The sequence below is a fragment of the Somniosus microcephalus genome, chromosome 6 (assembly GCF_052327205.1).
Source record: "Somniosus microcephalus isolate GS21.2 chromosome 6, FLI_Smic_1.0, whole genome shotgun sequence".
Classification (NCBI taxonomy): Eukaryota; Metazoa; Chordata; class Chondrichthyes; order Squaliformes; family Somniosidae; genus Somniosus; species Somniosus microcephalus.
In genome coordinates this window covers 8,608,705-8,631,009 of record NC_140992.1, presented here as the reverse complement: position 1 = coordinate 8,631,009, position 22,305 = coordinate 8,608,705, and the positions used below count along the sequence as shown (strand labels likewise).

At 51.7% G+C, this 22,305-nt stretch overlaps 1 protein-coding gene across 2 annotated transcripts in view; it reads left to right on the top strand.

The window, feature by feature from the left end:
* The window catches only part of eif2b5 (eukaryotic translation initiation factor 2B, subunit 5 epsilon), a 70,787-nt gene extending 61,625 nt beyond the window's left edge, over positions 1-9,162 (top strand). For both annotated transcript variants that reach the window (XM_085989690.1, XM_085989691.1), the window contains exons 14-16: positions 628-753; positions 5,238-5,348; positions 8,957-9,162. In XM_085989690.1, coding sequence (XP_085845816.1) covers positions 628-753; positions 5,238-5,348; positions 8,957-9,019 — 300 coding nt within the window. In that variant the 3' untranslated portion in view covers positions 9,020-9,162. The remainder of the gene's footprint in view (positions 1-627; positions 754-5,237; positions 5,349-8,956) is intronic.
* Positions 9,163-22,305: the final 13,143 nt, after the last annotated feature.

Below are 22,305 nucleotides of genomic sequence, written 5' to 3'. Positions count from 1 at the left end.
AAGGCTTCATCGACAGCACCTCCCAAACCCACGACCTCCACCACCTAGGACAAGGGAAGCAGGCGTATGGGAACACCACCACCTCCAAGTTCCCCGCCAAGTCACGCACTATCCTGACTTGGAAATATATCGCCGATCCTTCATTGTCGCTGGGTCAAAATCCTGGAACTCCCCCCCCCTAACAGCACTGTGGGAGTACCTTCACCACACGGACTGCAGCGGTTCAAGAAGGCAGCTCACCACCGCCTTCTCAAGGGTAATTAGGGATGGGCAATAAATGCTGGCCTTGCTAGAGATGCCCACCAAATTCATTTTTTTTTTAATTATTTTTTATTCAAGATAAATTTATGGGGTGGCCTGACCAGTGAGAATAATGTTAGCCAATGTTCCCTTTAAGGAATTTGAATGGGCCGCGCAGTACCCGTGGGAACTGCACGATTTGACTTGGCCATAAAACATAGTTAACCTATTCTTATCGGCTGGTTTAATTGGGATGTTAAACCAGATAATGGCCTGAAACAAAGATGTCTGTACAGTAATATCACAGAATTAAAGTTCCAGCCACCATCCGCAAATCCAGAGTGAACAGTGGCATGTGACATTGTGTTTTTTTCCCTCGTATTTCAGCTTCTGAAGAAGTGGGTGCAGGTGTTCAAGAATTACATCAAGCGGGCTGTGGATCATCAGAACTGCCTAGCTGCTGTCGAGGAGTTTTTCACTGAACACGAGGTGCTCTGGTCTGCCCTCGTCAAGGTACAGTCCACGTTAACTTCACCTCTTCTCATTTGTTTATTAACCACCCGACATGAATCAGTCATTCATGAAAGAAAGACTTATGAAATAATACTGAGCGTCCTACGGGTGGCGCTGTCCAGGGAGAGTATAAATACTCGGGCATGGGCCCAGCTTGTGCAGGACATTCTTAACAGGAACTAGTGAAGGACACAACTAGACCTCCATGTTGTAAAACAGTTGATTAAAGCTTTGTTTAACGCTTAGACCAAGTGCCTAGTAGTTTTCTTACGTCACAACCCTCCTCACTTTTTCAGCTCTTCCTTGAGAGAGGCTGGTTGGGCACCCTGCAAGTCCTCCATCCCTTCCTGTCATAACCAGCTGTCATCACTGCTGCAGGAACTAGGGAGAGCTGGCCACATGGTTGAGAACCAGTGCTCTACGGAAAGAAAGAACTTGCATTCATACAGCGCCTTTCGTGACCTCAAGACGTCCCAAAGCGCTTTGTAGCTCGTTAAAAGCCATAACTGAGTTTGTGTCCCAACAGCCAATGAAGTACTTTTTGAATTGTAGTCACTGTTGTAGGAAATGCGGTGGCCAATTTGCGCACAGGAAGATCCTACAAGTAGCAACGTGACAATGACCAGATAATCTGTTTTTTTAGTGTTGTTGGTTGAGGGATAGATATTAGCCCAGGACACCAGGGAGAACGCCCCTGCTCTTCTTCGAAATAATGGCCATGGGTTCTTCGACGTCCACCCGAGAGAGCAGACGGGGCCTCGGTTTAATGTCTCATCCGAAAGATGGCACCTCCGACAGTGCAGCACTCCCTCAGTACTGCACTGGGTGTGTCAGCCTGGATTTTGTGCTCAAAACTCTGGAGTGGGACTTGAACCCATAACCGCCAGTGAGCCACAGCCAGAGCTCCCTCTACACTGTCCCATCAAACACTCCCAGGGCAGATACAGCACGGGTTAGATACAGAGGTAAAGCTCCCTCTACACTGTCCCATCAAACACTCCCAGGGCAGGTACAGCATAGGTTAGATACAGAGTAAAGCTCCCTCTACACTGTCCCCATCAATCACTCCCAGGGCAGGTACTTTAAACTCATTCTTTCCCAAGCTTTGCCTCATCCGATTTATCCACTTGCAGCAAGCACTGCTCGATAACGATTGGGAGCAGGAATCCTGACCAACTTTCCCCTCCCTAACTCCGGGTCACCCCCGACCTCCGCAACAGCAGAGACCAGCTAACTCACGCAGTGCTCTGGCACTTCTAGCTGTTGCCACTTGATGGTGCTGTTAACTACTTGCAACACATTGTACTGATTCCCCTACAAAACGTGGCAATTTCGCATCAAGAATGTGTTTTACGTTCTTCACGTTTTGTCGTCCTGCCGAGAAATCTGTTGCCTGCTGAGAGACAGTGTTGTAGTCGCCTGCCGTTCGCAGGTTCCACTTCAGACTGATGGTTATGTCGTTAACAGGCTCCCTGCCGTTTCCTGCGACCCGTTTCGAGAAACTGCGTGGAATTTCCTAGTAGCTGGTCCCGCCCCGCTGTCTCGTCTCACACCCGATCAGTGACATCGTGGGCGAGGTATCGGAGAGGTGCTAAGCAATATCCCCTTTAATTTTTTTCTTGGGTGCGCGGTCCATTCAAAATACCGCGCATGCACGGTTTTTCCTATTTAAATGCCGTTGAGCTGGCGGCGCGGGAGCTGCGCAGCGCGGCCGCACTGCTTAAAGGGATCATTGGTGCTGACGTCTGTGGAATCGTACCCCAGCAAATCAGTTGATGCCCTCGGAAGAGGCGGAGGGGGGAGTTGTTAACAGGGGAAAAAATAAAACATTACAATGAATGTGATGACGAGTGTGTGAAAGGCCCATGCTGTGTCCACCTGCACTGGGAAATGCCCAGCTGTACAATTGGAGTTTCTGTCCTTCCAAACTTGGGTTGTGCCTGGTGAGTGCGCTTTGAGCTGAATAACACTGGAGCTGAAGTCTGTCGTGGCTGGTGGGAGCAATTGTGGTGATTAAGAGATTGACACAGCACTGAAGTGTGTTGGTGTCAGTGTGATTTCCCCGTAATATATTGACGCCAGCGCAGTAACAGCACTTTTTCCTTGTAACTTTTCAGTTTACACGCTGGGATAGTTAGTAATTCTGGAGACACATTCTCGCTTTAAATATCACAGTACCCTACATCGAGCAAAGCTTACAATCGTCGAGTATTTTTTATTACTTCCCTCTTGTTATTACACATCACAATTCTCAAACAAGCAGGGGGGCGATAATTTATAGAAAATTTAAAAAAAGTTGTTTGACATCTCCCTTTATATAGTTAATAAGAAATAGGGACAGGAGTAGGCCATTCGGCCCTTCGAGCCAGCTCCGCCATTCAATAAGATCATGGCTGATTTTCGCCCTCAACTCCACTTTCCCGTACTAGCCCCATATCCCTCGATTCCCAAACATTTATCGATCTCTGTCTTGAATATACTCAACGACTGAGCATCCACATCTCTCTGGGGGTAGAGAAGGCCAAAGGTTCACAACCGTTTGAGAATTTTAAAATCGAGGTGTTGCTTAACTAGGAGCCAGTGTAGGTCAGCGAGCACGGGGGTGATGGGTGAACGGGACTTGGTGCGAGTTAGGACACGGGGCAGTGAGCACGGGGGTGATGGGTGAACGGGACTGGGTGTGAGTTAGGACACGGGGCAGTGAGCACGGGGTGATGGGTGAACGGGACTGGGTGTGAGTTAGGACACGGGGCAGTGAGCACAGGGGGTGATAGGTGAACGGGACTGGGTGTGAGTTAGGACACGGGGCAGTGAGCACAGGGGGTGATGGGTGAACGGGACTGGGTGTGAGTTAGGACACGGGGCAGTGAGCACAGGGGGTGATGGGTGAACGGGACTGGGTGTGAGTTAGGACACGGGGCAGTGAGCACAGGAGGTGATGGGTGAACGGGACTGGGTGTGAGTTAGGACACGGGGCAGTGAGCACAGGGGGTGATGGGTGAACGGGACTGGGTGAGTTAGGACACGGGACAGTGAGCACGGGGTGATGGGTGAACGGGACTGGGTGTGAGTTGGGACACGGGGCAGTGAGCACGGGGTGATGGGTGAACGGGACTGGGTGTGAGTTAGGACACGGGGCAGTGAGCACAGGGGGTGATGGGTGAACGGGACTGGGTGTGAGTTAGGACACGGGGCAGCGAGCACAGGGGATGATGGGTGAACGGGACTGGGTGTGAGTTAGGACACGGGGCAGTGAGCACGGGGCGATGGGTGAACGGGACTTGGTGCGAGTTAGGACACGGGGCAGTGAGCACGGGGTGATGGGTGAACGGGACTGGGTGTGAGTTAGGACACGGGGCAGTGAGCACAGGGGCTGATGGGTGAACGGGACTGGGTGTGAGTTAGGACACGGGGCAGTGAGCACAGGGGGTGATGGGTGAACGGGACTGGGTGTGAGTTAGGACACGGGGCAGTGAGCACAGGAGGTGATGGGTGAACGGGACTGGGTGTGAGTTAGGACACGGGGCAGTGAGCACAGGGGGTGATGGGTGAACGGGACTGGGTGAGTTAGGACACGGGACAGTGGGCACGGGGTGATGGGTGAACGGGACTGGGTGTGAGTTGGGACACGGGGCAGTGAGCACGGGGTGATGGGTGAACGGGACTGGGTGTGAGTTAGGACACGGGGCAGTGAGCACAGGGGGTGATGGGTGAACGGGACTGGGTGTGAGTTAGGACACGGGGCAGCGAGCACAGGGGATGATGGGTGAACGGGACTGGGTGTGAGTTAGGACACGGGGCAGTGAGCACGGGGCGATGGGTGAACGGGACTTGGTGCGAGTTAGGACACGGGGCAGTGAGCACGGGGTGATGGGTGAACGGGACTGGGTGTGAGTTAGGACACGGGGCAGTGAGCACAGGGGGTGATGGGTGAACGGGACTGGGTGCGAGTTAGGACATGGGGCAGTGAGCACGGGGTGATGGGTGAACGGGACTGGGTGTGAGTTAGGACACGGGGCAGTGAGCACGGGGTGATGGGTGAACGGGACTGGGTGTGAGTTAGGACACGGGGCAGTGAGCACAGGGGGTGATGGGTGAACGGGACTGGGTGTGAGTTAGGACACGGGGCAGTGAGCACAGTGGGTGATGGGTGAACGGGACTGGGTGTGAGTTAGGACACGGGGCAGTGAGCACAGGGGGTGATGGGTGAACGGGACTGGGTGTGAGTTAGGACACGGGGCAGCGAGCACAGGGGGTGATGGGTGAACGGGACTGGGTGCGAGTTAGGACACGGGGCAGTGAGCACGGGGGGTGATGGGTGAACGGGACTGGGTGTGAGTTAGGACACGGGGCAGTGAGCACAGGGTGATGGGTGAACGGGACTTGGTGCGAGTTGGGACACGGGGCAGCAGAGTTTTGGATGAGCTCAAGTTTATAGATTCTTTTAAACTGTGCCTGATGAGTTTATTCTGTGCCCGGCTCAGGCACTGATGACCCTGTATCAGCTGGATGTGTTGGCCGAAGAAACCATCCTCCATTGGTTCTCTCAAAGTGCGTCTACAGAGAAGGGGCAAAAACTTCGAAAACATCAAAGGGTGAGTGCGCGCCTGTCGAACTCCTCTTCACTTCACTGGGCTCTGTGGCAGCTACATTCATGAGTTCTATACAAGCGAAGCTGTGTGGTTAAATCATGCAGCACAGAAGGAGGCCATTTGTCCCATCCTGCTTATGCCGGCTCTTTGAAAGAGCTATTCAATTAGTCCCACTCCCACTCCCTCCCCCCCCCCCCCCCCCCTTCTCTTTCCCCATAGCCTTGCAGATTTCTCCTGGTCAAGTATTTATCCAGTTCCCCTTTGAAAGTTACTGTTGAATCTGCTCCCACCATCTTTGTGGCGGTGCATTCTAGATCATCATACCACGCTGCATACATTTTTTTCCCCCTCATTTCCCACTTGGAATGTTTTTTGACAATTATCTTATCGAATCATAGAAGCCTGCAGCACAGAACGAGGCCATTCAGCCCGTCATGCCTATGCTGGCTCTCTGAAAGACCAGTCATGCTTCGTCCCACGTCCCCGCTTTTTGTCTCGCTCTAAGTTGCTCATCCTCAAGCACCCGTCCAACTCCCTTTTACAATGATGTATGGAATCAGCTTCCACCACCTTTTCAGAGGGAGCGTTCCAGATCCCGACAACTCAATGAAAAATTTCTCCTCATCTCCCCTCTAGATCTTTTCCAATGATTTTGAATCGATGACCTCTGGTTATTGACCCACTCGCCAGAGGGAATAGTTTTTCTCTCTACTCTATCCAAACCTCTCATCATCTTGAGAACCTCTATTCGGTCACCTCTTAACCTTCTCTGTTCCAGGGAGAACAGTCGTAACTTTTCCAACCTTTCCTCTGTCCATATCTGCATCCTCTGGTTACCGACCCTTCTGCCAGTGGAAACAGAGTCTCCCTGCCTACTCTATCAAAACCCCTCATTTTGTGTTAATAAGTTCTATATAAGCTGTGCCGTAAATATCACTGCGCTTATGGTGTTCTCCTGCCCTACTGAACTGAGGTATCTGTGTGGCTGCAGTCATGGTTTTCTTATTGCTACCAAGCTTTGAGACATTTTGTCGTAGAATATATTGAAAATGCTCAAGAGAGTGGTCTAGGCAGCACAGAGGATGTTGTCACTAGTCTGCTGACCAGGAGGTCCCCAGTGCTCATTTAGCTAGTCTCAGTTGGAGACACTACCACTGGCAACAGTGGCCCTGGGCAATGGAGGAGATCAGATCATCCGGTGTTCCCGCTCCTGATCGCTGTCCCCAGAGCCTTGCTGCGAATGCATGCAAGTGACCATGGGGCGAGGATGGGATGGAGCGTGGCTGTAATGCTCTCCGTGTTTGAATAGCCTGATGACACTGCCTGGGCTCATGCATGCAGACTGGCCATTTGGGCGCGATGCCCGTGCGCTCTCAGCACCCCGGAAACCATTAGCCCAGCAAGAGTTGGCACCTTCAGGGGAGGAGGGGAGGTGAGTCAGCACCTCGGAGGAGATGGGGAAGTGAGTCAGTGCCTCGGGGGAGATGGGGAGGTGAGTCAGTGCCTCGGGGGAGATGGGGAGGTGAGTCAGTGCCTCGGGGGAGGAGGGGAGGTGAGTCAGTGCCTTGGGGGAGGAAGGGAGGTGAGTCAGTGCCTCGGGGGAGGAAGGGAGGTGAGTCAGTGCCTCGGGGGAGGAAGGGAGGTGAGTCAGTGCCTCGGGGGAGGAGGGGAGGTGAGTCAGTGCCTTGGGGGAGGAAGGGAGGTGAGTCAGTGCCTCGGGGGAGGGGGGGAGGTGAGTCAGCCCCTCGGGGGAGGAGGGGAGGTGAGTCAGCACCTCGGGGGAGATGGGAGGTGAGTCAGCACCTCGGGGGAGATGGGGAGGTGAGTCAGCACCTCAGGGGAGGAGGGGAGGTGAGTCAGCACCTCGGGGGAGGAGGGGAGGTGAGTCGGTGCCTCGGGGGAGGAGGAGGGGAGGTGAGTCGGTGCCTCGGGGGAGGAGGAGGGGAGGTGAGTCGGTGCCTCGGGGGAGGAGGGGAGGTGAGTCGGTGCCTCGGGGGAGGAGGGGAGGTGAGTCGGTGCCTCGGGGGAGGAGGGGAGGTGAGTCGGTGCCTCGGGGGAGGAGGGGAGGTGAGTCGGTGCCTCGGGGGAGATGGGGAGGTGAGTCAGTGCCTCGGGGGAGGAAGGGAGGTGAGTCAGTGCCTCGGGGGAGGAAGGGAGGTGAGTCAGTGCCTCGGGGGAGGGGGGGAGGTGAGTCAGTGCCTCGGGGGAGGGGGGGAGGTGAGTCAGCCCCTCGGGGGAGGAGGGGAGGTGAGTCAGCACCTCGGGGGAGATGGGGAGGTGAGTCAGCACCTCGGGGGAGGAGGGGAGGTGAGTCAGCACCTCGGGGGAGGAGGGGAGGTGAGTCGGTGCCTCGGGGGAGGAGGAGGGGAGGTGAGTCGGCGCCTCGGGGGAGGAGGGGAGGTGAGTCGGTGCCTCGGGGGAGGAGGGGAGGTGAGTCGGTGCCTCGGGGGAGGAGGGGAGGTGAGTCGGTGCCTCGGGGGAGGAGGGGAGGTGAGTCGGTGCCTCGGGGGAGGAGGCGTGGTGAGTCGGTGCCTCGGGGGCGGAGGGGAGGTGAGTCGGTGCCTCGGGGGAGGAGGGGAGGTGAGTCGGTGCCTCGGGGGAGGAGGGGAGGTGAGTCGGTGCCTCGGGGGAAGGAGGGGAGGTGAGTCGGTGCCTCGGGGGAGGAGGGGAGGTGAGTCGGTGCCTCGGGGGAGGAGGGGAGGTGAGTCGGTGCCTCGGGGAGGTGAGTCGGTGCCTCGGGGGAGGAGGGGAGGTGAGTCGGTGCCTCGGGGGAGGAGGGGAGGTGAGTCGGTGCCTCGGGGGAGGAGGGGAGGTGAGTCGGTGCCTCGGGGGAGGAGGGGAGGTGAGTCGGTGCCTCGGGGGAGGAGGGGAGGTGAGTCAGCACCTCCGAGGAGATGGGAAGGTGAGTCAGCCCCTCGGGGGAGGAGGGGAGGTGAGTCAGCGCCTCGGGGGAGGAGGGGAGGTGAGTCAGCGCCTCGGGGGAGGAGGGGAGGTGTGTCAGCACCTCGGAGGAGGGGAGGTGTGTCAGCACCTCGGAGGAGGGGAGGTGAGTCGGCGCCTCGGGGGAGGAGGGGAGGTGAGTTGTGCCGGAGGGGAGGTGAGTCGGTGCCTCGGGGGAGGAGGGGAGGTGAGTCGGTGCCTCAGGGGAGGAGGGGCGGTGAGTCGGTGCCTCGGGGGAGGAGGGGAGGTGAGTCGGTGCCTCAGGAGGAGGGGCGGTGAGTCGGTGCCTCGGGGGAGGAGGGGAGGTGAGTCGGTGCCTCGGGGGAGATGGGGAGAAAATTCAAGAAGATAAATGAGCCAGATATGAAGTTGACCTTTGTTCTGTTGAGATAACTGAGTTTGAAAGCAGCCGTCGAGGTGGCCATTAGTTCTACTCATTCTTTGTGGCATTGGACAGATAATAAGTAATCTGATCTCGAACAGTAACTGCAGACTGATACTATTCAAAGCAGATCTGTTCACTCTGGGACTTGATGCGGGTGATTTAATTGCATTGGAAGAAGGGCTTGTCCATATTATGCACAGCCAGCATCTTGTAAACAGGCTGGGATTGATGCTCTGTGGGCTTTGCATGGTCACAACTTTTCCTAACTGGCTCCTTTGTCCTCCAGCTCCAGAAGTTCATCAAGTGGCTCGAAGAAGCAGAGGTAGAATCTTCTGAGGGAGAGGATTAACCAGATTGCGCAGACACACATGGACATTTCATGAACCGCAGCGCCATCGGTGGCATAAGTGGCCGGTCAGGTCGGCGAGACCTGAAGCTCGTTTAGTTTCTGTTTAATTTTAAATGCAAGAAGTAAAAGAGTTTATAAGAAGAGTGAAAGGCTCTGATCGGTTGGGAATGGCCTCTTAACTTTTGGTGGCTCATGCCAATTTCTGCACTCTGGAAAAAAAATTCAGTAACTGACGCCCATCTTTCACCCATGGGACCTGTGTTTAAATCGCAACTCAGATTCATGGAATCGAAGTCTCGGCTCTCTGCTGACTCTTGAGGTTGTATGTGGAATTGGTTTGGCCAGGCTCCTGTTAGGCATGAACACACAACACAACACTCTCTCATCCAGCACCAAATTTGTAATCTTGCTCGGAGAAGTCACAACCGGGCTGGTGTGGGAAATGGAAAAACTTGTAACATTGGGGGCTGGAACATGTTGGGGCAGTGTAGAGGGAGCTTTACTCTGTATCTAACCCATGCTGTACCTGCCCTGGGAGTGTTTGATGGGACAGTGTAGAGGGAGCTTTACTCTGTATCTAACCCCGTGCTGTACCTGTCCTGGGAGTGTCTGATGGGACAGTGTAGAGGGAGCTTTACTCTGTATCTAACCCGTGCTGTACCTGTCCTGGGAGTGTTTGATGGGGACAGTGTAGAGGGAGCTTTACCCTGTATCTAACCCGTGCTGTACCTGTCCTGGGAGTGTTTGATGGGGACAGTGTAGAGGGAGCTTTACCCTGTATCTAACCCCGTGCTGTACCTGCCCTGGGAGTGTTTGATGGGGACAGTGTAGAGGGAGCTTTACTCTGTATCTAACCCCGTGCTGTACCTGTCCTGGGAGTGTTTGATGGGACAGTGTAGAGGGAGCTTTACTCTGTATCTAACCCATGCTGTACCTGCCCTGGGAGTGTTTGATGGGACAGTGTAGAGGGAGCTTTACTCTGTATCTAACCCCGTGCTGTACCTGTCCTGGGAGTGTTTGATGGGACAGTGTAGAGGGAGCTTTACTCTGTATCTAACCCGTGCTGTACCTGCCCTGGGAGTGTCTGATGGGACAGTGTAGAGGGGGCTTTACTCTGTATCTAACCTGTGCTGTACCTACCCTGGGAATGTTTAATGGGACAGTGTAGAGGGAGCTTTACTCTGTATCTAACCTGTGCTGTACCTACCCTGGGAATGTTTAATGGGACAGTGTAGAGGGAGCTTTACTCTGTATCTAACCTGTGCTGTACCTACCCTGGGAATGTTTAATGGGACAGTGTAGAGGGAGCTTTACTCTGTATCTAACCTGTGCTGTACCTGCCCTGGGAGTGTTTGATGGGACAGTGTAGAGGGAGCTTTACTCTGTATCTAAACCGTGCTGTACCTGCCCTGGGAGTGTTTGATGGGACAATGTAGAGGGAGCTTTACTCTGTATCTAACCCATGCTGTACCTGCCCTGGGAGTGTTTGATGGGACAGTGTAGAGGGAGCTTTACTCTGTATCTAACCCGTGCTGTACCTGCCCTGGGAGTGTTTGATGGGACAGTGTAGAGGGAGCTTTACTCTGTATCTAACCCCGTGCTGTACCTGCCCTGGGAGTGCTTGATGGGACAGTGTAGAGGGAGCTTTACTCTGTATCTAACCCGTGCTGTACCTGCCCTGGGAGTGTTTGATGGGACAGTGTAGAGGGAGCTTTACTCTGTATCTAACCCATGCTGTTCCTGCCCTGGGAGTGTCTGATGGGACAGTGTAGAGGGAGCTTTACTCTGTATCTAACCCGTGCTGTACCTGCCCTGGGAGTGTTTGATGGGACAGTGTAGAGGGAGCTTTACTCTGTATCTAACACCGTGCTGAAAGTGCTTGATGAGACAGAATTGAGGGAACTTAAACTAAACCATGCTGTACCTAACTAGGATTGTTTTAGGGGGCTTTATTCTGTATCTAGGCCACAGTGTACCTGACCTGAGAGTGCTTGCTGCTGACGCCGGTTGCCAAGGAAGTGTTTCATTCCTCGCAGTAACATCCCTCGCTTTGAGGAGCACAAAAAATAATTAATTGAAAGTAAATGTGGTAGAGATTCTAGAAGGGTGGGGTGGGGCGGGGGAAGAACGGGACATGGTGCTGCATTGAAAGCCCTTCACCGCTGCTCTTTCAAGAATGTGCAGATGGTACCCGGCAGCGTCTGGCGAATAAAACCATGCTGTTCAGGGACTCGTTTGTCTTCCAACAGCCTCTGAAGGGCAATAACTCCACCTGAGATGCTGGTGAGCGATTCTGAGCAGGCAGTGGGCAGAGTTCAGGAGCGTTTTGTTGCCAAGAATGACAGACTGTAGTCTCAGCTGGAAAAGTTTTCCTTTACCAAGATGGCAGGGCCATGGCTTCAAATTATTACTCCCGTCATCCTTAATAAATTGGGGGGCCTGGGCACCACAGATTTTCCATAAATATGTACTCAAGCATACCTGTAAACATCTCCATTGAGAGTATGACTTGTGACCAGGGGTCACAGTCTAAGGATAAGGGGTAAGCCATTTAAGACAGAGATGAGGAATTTCTTCACCCAGAGAATGGTGAACCTGTGGAATTCTCTACCACAGAAGTCAGTTGAGGCCAATTCATTAAATATATTCAAGAAGGAGTTGGATATATTTCTTAAGGCTAAAGGGATCAAGGGATATGGGGAGAAAGCAGGGACAGGGTACTGAATTTGGATGATCAGCCATGATCGCATTGAATGGTGGAGCAGGCTCGAGGGGCCGAATGGCCTAGTCCTGCTTCTATTTTCTATGTTTCTATGACAAAAAGTAATATATTCGGAGAAACCGCATTAATAAATAGTTTCGATGGTGAGCGGCTCACTCGTTGGATCAACGAGTAAAGAGTCCTTCCTGGTAAAAAGACCCTGGGCTGTTCAAACTCCCCAGTCTGCACCGAGCAACTGATCTCAGCAGGGGTGAAAGGGGGCGGCTAAACCTGGTTTCCGTGCCCCATGCTTCTGTTCATGATCACTGACCCCTGCTGGAAAATCACCTGTGGTGGGGACAGGATCAAGCTCACCTGTGATACCCTCTGTGCTTGAACAGCCCCCACTCGGTGTCGAAGTTGACAGGTGAAGAGTGGTCACTTTGGCAAAGTAGTGTCAATGTGACCCGTACCCCAACCTGGAGCCGGTGTCAATGTGACCCGTACCCCAACCTGGAGTCGTTGTCAATGGGACCCCTACCCCAACCTGGAGCCGGTGTCAATGTGACCCCTACCCCAACCTGGAGCCGGTGTCAATGTGACCCGTACCCCAACCTGGAGTCGTTGTCAATGGGACCCGTACCCCAACCTGGAGTCGTTGTCAATGGGACCCGTACCCCAACCTGGAGCCGGTGTCAATGGGACCCGCACCCCAACCTGGAGCCGGTGTCAATGGGACCCGTACCCCAACCTGGAGTCGTTGTCAATGGGACCCGTACCCCAACCTGGAGCCGGTGTCAATGGGACCCGCACCCCAACCTGGAGTCAGTGTCAATGGGACCCCTACCCCAACCTGGAGTCAGTGTCAATGTGACCCGCACCCCAACCTGGAGTCAGTGTCAATGGGACCCCTACCCCAACCTGGAGTCAGTGTCAATGTGACCCGCACCCCAACCTGGAGCCGGTGTCAATGTGACCCGCACCCCAACCTGGAGTCAGTGTCAATGGGACCCCTACCCCAACCTGGAGCCGGTGTCAATGGGACCCGTACCCCAACCTGGAGCCGGTGTCAATGGGACCCGTACCCCAACCTGGAGTCAGTGTCAATGTGACCCGTACCCCAACCTGGAGCCGGTGTCAATGGGACCCGTACCCCAACCTGGAGTCAGTGTCAATGTGACCCGCACCCCAACCTGGAGTCGGTGTCAATGTGACCCGTACCCCAACCTGGAGCCGGTGTCAATGGGACCCGTACCCCAACCTGGAGTCAGAGTCAATGGGACCCGTACCCCAACCTGGAGTCAGAGTCAATGTGACCCGTACCCCAACCTGGAGTCAGTGTCAATGTGACCCGCACCCCAACCTGGAGTCAGTGTCAATGTGACCCGTACCCCAACCTTGAGTCGTTGTCAATGGGACCCGTACCCCAACCTGGAGTCAGTGTCAATGTGACCCGTACCCCAACCTGGAGTCGTTGTCAATGGGACCCGTACCCCAACCTGGAGTCAGTGTCAATGTGACCCCTACCCCAACCTGGAGCCGGTGTCAATGTGACCCGCACCCCAACCTGGAGTCGGTGTCAATGGGACCCGTACCCCAACCTGGAGTCGTTGTCAATGGGACCCGTACCCCAACCTGGAGCCGGTGTCAATGGGACCCGTACCCCAACCTGGAGTCAGTGTCAATGGGACCCGTACCCCAACCTGGAGCCGGTGTCAATGGGACCCGCACCCCAACCTGGAGTCGTTGTCAATGGGACCCGCACCCCAACCTGGAGTCAGTGTCAATGGGACCCGCACCCCAACCTGGAGTCAGAGCAAATGGGACCCGCACCCCAACCTGGAGTCAGAGCAAATGGGACTCGTACCCCAACAGCCAGCGCCTGTGGAACCCGTACCCCGACATAGAGACTTTCCTGTGGAGCCCGTACCCAATGCAGATTGTCTCCTGTGGAACCTGTACCCAGGCATTGAGACAGTCCCTGTGGACTCTGTACCCAGACATTGAGACGGTCCCTGTGGACCCTGTACCCAGACATTGAGACGGTCCCTGTGGACTCTGTACCCAGACATTGAGACGGTCCCTGTGGACCCTGTACCCAGGCATTGAGACTGTCCCTGTGGACCCTGTACCCAGGCATTGAGACTTTCCTGTGGAGCCCGTACCCAATGCAGATTGTCTCCTGTGGAACCTGTACCCAGGCATTGAGACAGTCCCTGTGGACTCTGTACCCAGACATTGAGACGGTCCCTGTGGACTCTGTACCCAGGCATTGAGACGGTCCCTGTGGATTCTGTACCCAGACATTGAGACCGTCCCTGTGGACCCTGTACCCAGGCATTGAGACCGTCCCTGTGGACCCTGTACCCAGGCATTGAGACCGTCCCTGTGGACCCTGTACCCAGGCATTGAGGCGGTCCCTGTGGACCCTGTACCCAGGCATTGAGACGGTCCCTGTGGAAACCGTATCCAGATATTGGGATGGTCCCTGTAGAACACGTACCAAGACTTGGACAATTTCAAGAGTAGGGTGAAAATTGACACACAAATATAAATTTAAAGGAATTGTAGTGTTTTGTGCAGAGTAGCCTCCAATTGTTGACGAATGAATGATTAAGTAACAGGTTAGTGTTTGCAGAGCTGAGCTCGGTACGAAAGTAAAGTGCAGATGGACTGTAAGAAGTGAAGCTGCAGTTTGCTTTTACCACATAGCTGAGGAGAGGAGCTGGCTTTTTAAGCAACGATCTCCAAGGTGCTTTGTCTTGAGAGAAGTGCAGCCATCAGTAAGCGCACGGCTAGCTCGCTTTCAGCTGCACTTAGAAGCAGAATTGGTCTGTGTTCTTGACGGCGCGTTTATGAATCAAATTTGCGCGGCTCGGCTTCTGGTCAGCATGGGACCGAGGACCGTGCCGAGAGGGGATTTAAGTGGGGCAAAGTGACACGGGCCAGGGCGCTGTCCTGAAACTGGCCTTAGTCTGTGGCTGAAACTTGCTGGCTTGTACTGTGTTTTTCAGGAATTTAATTTTGTGTGTGCGCGGGCAAGGGCGCAACAAAACTCTCAAATATCCGAGGAGCGAATATATGTAGAAATAGGGAGCAGGTCCGAAACATGGCCATAAATAAAGGCTGCTGAAGGGGCTCGAGATCCATTTGGAACTTGCTCAGATATTTATTTTAATTTCCAACCCCTCTCCCCAACATGTTTTTTTTGGCACATTGAACTAATGTGCAGAAAACATTGGCCCAGGAATTCGGGTCGGGGGCTTCCCGCGGGTGCAAGCCCCCGACCTGCACTTACCGAGCGCGCCGGCCGTTGAGCTGTGGGCCCGCGTGGGTTTCCGATCCTGGGCCTGCTCCAACTGCCGGCGCGCAGTGCTTGCGTATCCCAGGGGCGCAGTTAGTTCGATGCGTCCCCTGGGATCACGTGGGCCATGGAGAGCCAATGGTAGCAGGGAATGCCCATTCATAAAATTGACAGGAAGAGCTGTCAAACTTATAAATACTATAAGCCCAAAACATCACTAAAACCTCAAATAATTTTTTTTTTTAATCACATTTTTAAAATAAACTATAAATTACATGAAATAACTATTTTAAACAATAATTTAAATTTTTGAAAAAATTAATTTTATTTTCTAACGGGGCTAAAAATAAACTTACCTTTCTTTAAAGTATTTAAAAATAATAAACCTGTGGAAAAAATGTTTTAATTTGAATTAATTCACCACTTACCTTGTAAAAAGCAGGCCTTGCGACTGCTTTTTAAATGTCTAACTTCTGGAGACTTACCTTCCCGGGAAAACCTGCAAATAAAACGTAAGTTCGATGCGCACGCGCTGCCTCTCCTGCGCACGCGTTCCACCTGTGAACCCCTTCTTTCAGGGGAACGGAAGTTCCGGTTTCCCGCGCATGCGCAGTGCTTGCATGAAACCGGCACTTCCATTGTGCCTACGGGTGAGTACCCCCTGCGTACTCACCCGTGGAGACCCGAATTTCTGGGCCATTGTTTTTATGTAGGAGCGGGGATTGATCGGTGTGCCAGGCTGCTCCTGAAACGGTTTTGGGTGGAAATGTCGATCATTAAATAGGACACAATGGAGGATGGAGCAAGTTTGTGAAACGTGTAATTCTCCTCCGAAATTGCCATTTCGCACGGGGGGGCAATTATTTGAATATGCTCCGTAGCTTCGTAGAAACTGTTGGGAGAGGTGTCCGCCGTGGCTCAGTGGGAAGCACTCTCGCCGCTGAGTTAGTGGGTCGTGGGTTGATGTTCCCCTCCAGAGATTTGAGCCCGTAATCCAGGCCGACATTCCCAGTGTAGTACCGAAGGAGTGTTACACTGTCGGAGGTGCCATCTTTCCAGATGAGATGTTAAACCGAGGCCTCATCTGCCTTCCCAATGGATGCAAAAGAGCTAATGGCTCTATTCGAAGAAGAGCAGGGGGGTTCTCCCCGGTGTCCTGGGGCCAATATTTATCCCTCAACCAACAGCACTAAAACAGATCATCTGGTCATTGCCACGTTGCTTTTTTGTGGGATCTTGCTGTGTGCAAATTGGCTGCTGTGTTTCCTGCATTACAACAGTGACCACATGAAAAGTACATCATGGGCTGTTTAATCGCTTTGGGATGTCCTGAGGTCGTGAAAGTTGCTGTAATAAAACGCAAGTCTTTTACTTTTACTGTGACCTCATAACCTCGCTTCACGTTATCATGTTTTTTTTTAAAGATGCTTTGCAGTCTGTGTGACTCGTCATCTCCCACCCACAAAGGATTGAACAGTTTGTGTACCTTCTCTCTTGATAGAAAATCATCGTTCGACTTACGGCTCGGCAATAGGCCGTCTCCCCTCTCTATGGGCAGGATGTTCATTGGGCCGTGGAGGCGGGATTGGAAGCAGGTGGGGGGTTAAAATCCCGAAATCGGGGGGGCACGAACCCATCCTGGCCCCAACCCGCCTCCATGCCAAAGGAGGTGGGTACCCGACCCACACTGGGACCCGCCTCCCCGAGGCGGGAAGGGGATTAGTGCCAATCAACTGCCTGTTAACAGGCAGTTTTTAGCCTAATCCCTATTTTCATTCTTGAAGTGTGGGATTCCTGACGGCTCCAAACCACACCAAGTTAGCGAGTCAGGCTGAAGGGCTTGGAGGGGTCGAGATGTTCGGTGTTCAGGTGAGTGATGGGTGCATGAGTGCAGAGGTAAGTGTATTTGGTGTGTGTAACGTGTTTAAAGAAGTTTTACTTACCTTTACAGCCTTCCTTCCTTCAGGTCTCGGGAGTCCCTCATCTCACCGGCACAGAAAGCAGAATGGCCGCGAGCTGTCAAAAGTTGCAGCATTCAGCTTTCTGTTCCGGAGAGATCTCTAAATCAGCCTGAGAGGAAGGAATTAACAGTGTACAGATTGTCAGTGTTTGACAGCTTCAAACAGCTGTGAAACACTGATATTTCATCTGTCAAAAGGTCTTGACAGATAAAATATCAATCTGTGACGTCACCTGTTGCCGGGTGGCCCTTAATTGGCCTGCTGAGCCCGCTGGGCGGGCCCACCAAGGTCAATTGAGCCAAAATCACGTGGGTTGGCTAGAACTCAATGGAGGCGGGACTAAAACCCTGAAAGTTGTAGTCCCGCCTCCTACTCGCCTCCTCAATGAAAGTCCAGCCCTATGTCTCTGAGAATCTGGAGAGTGCAAATCCTTTCTGCATGCATCTTACTGACGGATTGGAGCTTCCTGATTCTGTGTTGTGTGTTCAGGAGGAGGCAGCTGAAGCAGATCAAGTAGCCTTCCTTTAGATTCAATGGGATAAATTCCCATTCGATGCTTGTACCGTCCCCTCACAAAGAACCCAATCTCAGGCTAGCTAAAGCCTGCAATGCGTTGAGAAAAGCTTGATTTGCAGAATGCACGTCCGTGTCCCAAACCCAACAATAACTTGTATGCCATGGAAGGGGTGCTTTGGTTTATATTTGAAAATCAAATGTTCGGAGATTTAAGATACTTATTTTGAGGATTATCCCAGTTGATCAGCTGGCGTGATTCCTCTTGTGAAAGATCACATATGTTAATTCCCCTTTCTAAAGCCTGCTGCTGTCTGTTCCCCTTTCTGCTTGCATTCAGTGTTGGAGATCACAGTTCTGATTGCCGCTGAGTGCATTGTAAGATCTTGAGTGTTGTACTCTTAACCAAATCGGTCCGGTCACCGCATAGGAACAGCTGGAGGGAAAAAGACTGAGGTCCATCTCGTTCGGTGTCTTACCATCCTGGTAGTCGCATGGTGTAACAATAATGGAGTTGTTGACTAATCACAGCAATCAATATCTATCAATTAGTCTACAACAGACCCAGACATGAGGCGAGGAAAACCCCCACTGGTGGAGAAAGTATTGGGAACCACAGGTCCAAAGTTCCTCCCAAGACGCTCCAGCCAGAGGAAACAGCCTCTCAGCATCTACCCATCTCATGCTCCTTTCAAGCTTGCAAAGCCTCAGGTTCTTCTGTCTTTCCTCCTCTTAATCCAGTTCTGTTCCTCCTAAGCACACTACACTCACCACACGTCATGTCTCAAATTACTTCCGTGGCATAGTGTATCTCAAAATGTCGTTTTCTGGAAGAAATCTATCTAATTTGCATTTGAATGAATCAATACGAAATTGCTCCCACTGTCTCCCCAGGGAGCCTGTTCCATGGATTGACCACTCGCTCGCTAAAATATTGTTTCCGTAGATTAGTTTTGAATTTATCCCCCTTCAAGCACAGGCCTTGTCCTCTGGTTCTGCTGTTCTGGACACGGTGAAATAGCTGGTCATGGTCTGCATTATCTTTGGAATCCTAAAAGCAGCTCAGAGGGTGTCCTTCTAAACCTGCACCCTGCGCTGATAAGATCAGACCGCACCTCGAATATTGTGTTGGAGATATTCGGAACCTGGTGGTGCTGTAGAGAGGGGGTCGCAGGCTGATCCCTATCTAGCATCAGAGAACGGGATTAAGAGGAGGAAAGACAGAAGAACCTGAGGCTTTGCAAGCTTGAAAGGAGGAGCATATAAGAACATAAGAAATAGGAGCAGGAGTAGGCCATACGGCCCCTTGAGCCTGCTCCGAATGAGATGGGTAGATGCTGAGGCAGTTTCCCCTGGCTGGAGAGTCTAGAACTAGGGGGCATAGCCTCAGGATAAGGGGTCGGCCATTTAGGACTGAGATGAGACATTTCTTCACTCAGAGGGTTGTGAATCTTTGGAATTCTCTACCCCAAAGGGCTGTGGAGGCTCAGTTGTTGAATCATAGAAGTTTACAGCACAGAAGGAGGCCATTCAACTCATCGTGTCTGTGCTGGCTAAAAGAGATCTCTCCAGCCTAATCCCACTGTCCAACTCTTGGTCCGTAGCCCTGTAGGTTACGGCACTTCAAGTGCATATCCAAGTACTTTTTAAATGTGATGAGGGTCTCTGCCTCGACCACCCTTTCAGGCGGTGAGTTCCAGACCCCCACCACCCTCTGGGTGAAAAAAATTCTCCTCAACTCCTGTCTAATCTTTTTACCAATTACATGGAGTATATTCAAGACTGGGTATTATGTAACGAGAAAGGATTCATAAGCAATCTTGTTGTACGAGACCCCTTGGATCGGAGCGATCATAATATGATCGAATTCTTCATTAAGATGGAGAATGAAGTAGTTGACTCAGAGACTAGGGTCCTAAATTTAAATAAAGGAAACTACGATGGCCTGAGGCGCGAGTTGGGTAGGATTGATTGGGAAATGTCACTCAAAGGGTTGACGGTGGATAGGCAATGGCAAACATTCAAAGACCGCATGGATGAACCACAGAATTTGTTCATCCCAGTTTGGCATAAAAATAAAACAAAAAAGGTGACTCAACCGTGGCTAACAAGGGAAATTAGGGATAGCATAAGATCCAAGGAGAGGATATATAAATTAAATTGGCCAGAAAAAGCAATAATCCTGAGGATTGGGAGCAGTTTAGGATTCAACAAAGGAGGACAAAGGGATTAATTAAGAAGGGGAAAATAGAATGAGAGTAAGCTTACAGGGAACATAAAAACTGACTGTAAAAGCTTTTATAGATATGTGAAGAGAAAAAGATTGGTGAAGTCAAGCGTAGGCCCCTTGCAGTCAGAATCAGGGGAATTTATAATGGGGAACAAAGAAATGGCAGACCAACTAAATACATATTTTGGTTCTGTCTTCACAAAGAAGGACACAAATAACCTCCCAGAAATGCCGGGGAGCATAGGGTCTGATGAAAGGGTGGAACTGAAAGAAATCAGTATTTGTAGGGAAATGGTGTTAGGAAAATTGATGGGACTGAAGGCCGATAAATCCCCAGGGCCTGATAATCTACATCCTAGGGTACTTAAGGAAGTGGCCCTAGAAATAGTAGATGCATTGCTGGTCATCTTCCCGAACTCGATAGACTCTGGAACAGTACCCATGGATTGGAGGGTAGCTAATGTTACCCCACTATTCAAAAAAGGTGGTAGAGAAAAAGCGGGGAATTATAGATCGGTAAGCCTGACATCGGTAGTGGGGAAAATGCTGGAGTCCATTATAAAAGATGTAATAGCAGAGCACTTGGAAAGCAGTGACGGGATCGGACAAAGTCAACATGGATTTACAAAAGGTAAATCGTGCTTGACTAACCTACTGGAATTTTTTGAGGATGTAACTGGTAAAATAGATAAGGGAGAACCAGTGGATGTGGTATATTTGGACTTTCAGAAGGCTTTTGATAAGGTCCCGCATAAGAGATTAGCATGCAAAATTAAGGCACATGGGATTGGGGGTAAGGTATTGACTTGGATAGAGAACTGGTTGGCGGATAGAAAGCAAAGAGTTGGAATAAACGGGTCGTTTTCCGAGTGGCAGGCAGTGACTAGTGGGGTACCGCAAGGATCAGTCCTAGGACCCCAGCTGTTCACAATATATATTAATGATCTGGACGAGGGAATTGGATGTAATATCTCCAAATTTGCAGACGACACAAAGCTGGGTGGGAGGGTATGCTGTGAGGAGGATGTTGTGAAACTCCAGAACGATTTGGACAGGTTGGGTGATTGGGCAGAACATGGCAAATCCACTATAATGTGGATAAATGTGAGGTTATCCACTTTGGTGGCAAAAACAGGAAGGCAGACTATTATTTGAATGGCAATAGATTGGGAGAAGGGGAAGTACAAAGAGACCTGCGTGTTGTTGTGCACCAGTCGCTGAAGGTAAGCATGCAGGTGCAGCAGGCGGTTAAGAAGGCAAATGGTATGTTGGCCTTCGTAGCAAGAGGGTTCGAGTACAGGAACAAGGATGTCTTGCTGCAGTTGTACAGGGCCTTGGTGAGACCGCACCTTGAGTATTGTGTGTAGTTTTGGTCGCCTTACCTGAGGAAGGACGTTCTTGCCATGGAGGGAGTGCAGCGAAGATTCACTAGGCTGATACCTAAGATGTATGAGGAGAGATTGTGTTGATTGGGCTTATACTCACTGGAGTTTAGAAGAATGAGAGGGGATCTCATCGAAACCTATAAAATTCTGTCAGGCCTGGACAGACTAGATGCAGGAAGGATGTTTCCGATGGCCGGGGAGTCCAGAACCAGGGGTCATAGTCTAAGGATAAGGGGTAAGCCATTTAGGACTGAAATGAGGAGGAATTTCTTCACCCAGGGAGTGGTGAACCTGTGGAATTCTCTGCCACAGAGGGCGGTGGAGGCCAGTTCATTAAATATATTCAAGAAAGAGTTGGATATATTTCTTAAGGCTCAAGGGATATGGGGAGAAGGCAGGGACAGGGTACTGAATTGGGATGATCAGCAATGATCTGATTGAATGGCGGCGCAGGCTCAAGGGGCCGAATGGCCTACTCCTGCTCCTATCTTCTATGTTTCTATGAGACCGATTCTTGGGCCCGAAGGGAAACGGGGATAGGGCGGGAAAGTGGAAGTTCCGCCATGATCTTATTGAATTACAGAGCAGGCTCGAGGGGCCGTATGGCCGACTCCTGTTCCTATTTCTTATGTTCTAAACGCTACAGAAAAGGGAAATCTGGAGGACTTTAAGCCATAACACTAGCACATGGGGTCAAACCAGCAAACGGTAACTTTAGGACTGGTGTCGGGAAGATCTTCACACACACACACAGTGATCCAAGAGTGAAATGTAGTTCTGGGTAAGGTAGAGGAGGCATTTAAAAACCAGCTAGATTCTGTAATGAGGTGATTGTAGGATCTTTTGATGATGAGCTGGTTTGACCATCCCTCATGGATCCGAGAGACCTCAGAACAAGACATAAGTTCCAACAAACTCTCATCGTTTACAATTTTCCACTCCCTGTTCCCAGTAATGGGAGATGGGATTCTCATTCTGGTATATTTTATTCCCACGCAACATTAAAAATAGAGTTTGTTGCAAAAGAGTTCATATTCCGTGCTCCTGGAGGCCTGGTAAATGAATGCTTTGGCTGGGTTGGTAGCGAGCCACACAGATCTCATTCAGTCTCTGGGTCATATTGAATTAGCTGGTCACAGCTAGGGCCCTGCTATAATTGATCCCAGCGCTCCTGGGCTAGAGAGAGGGGGGG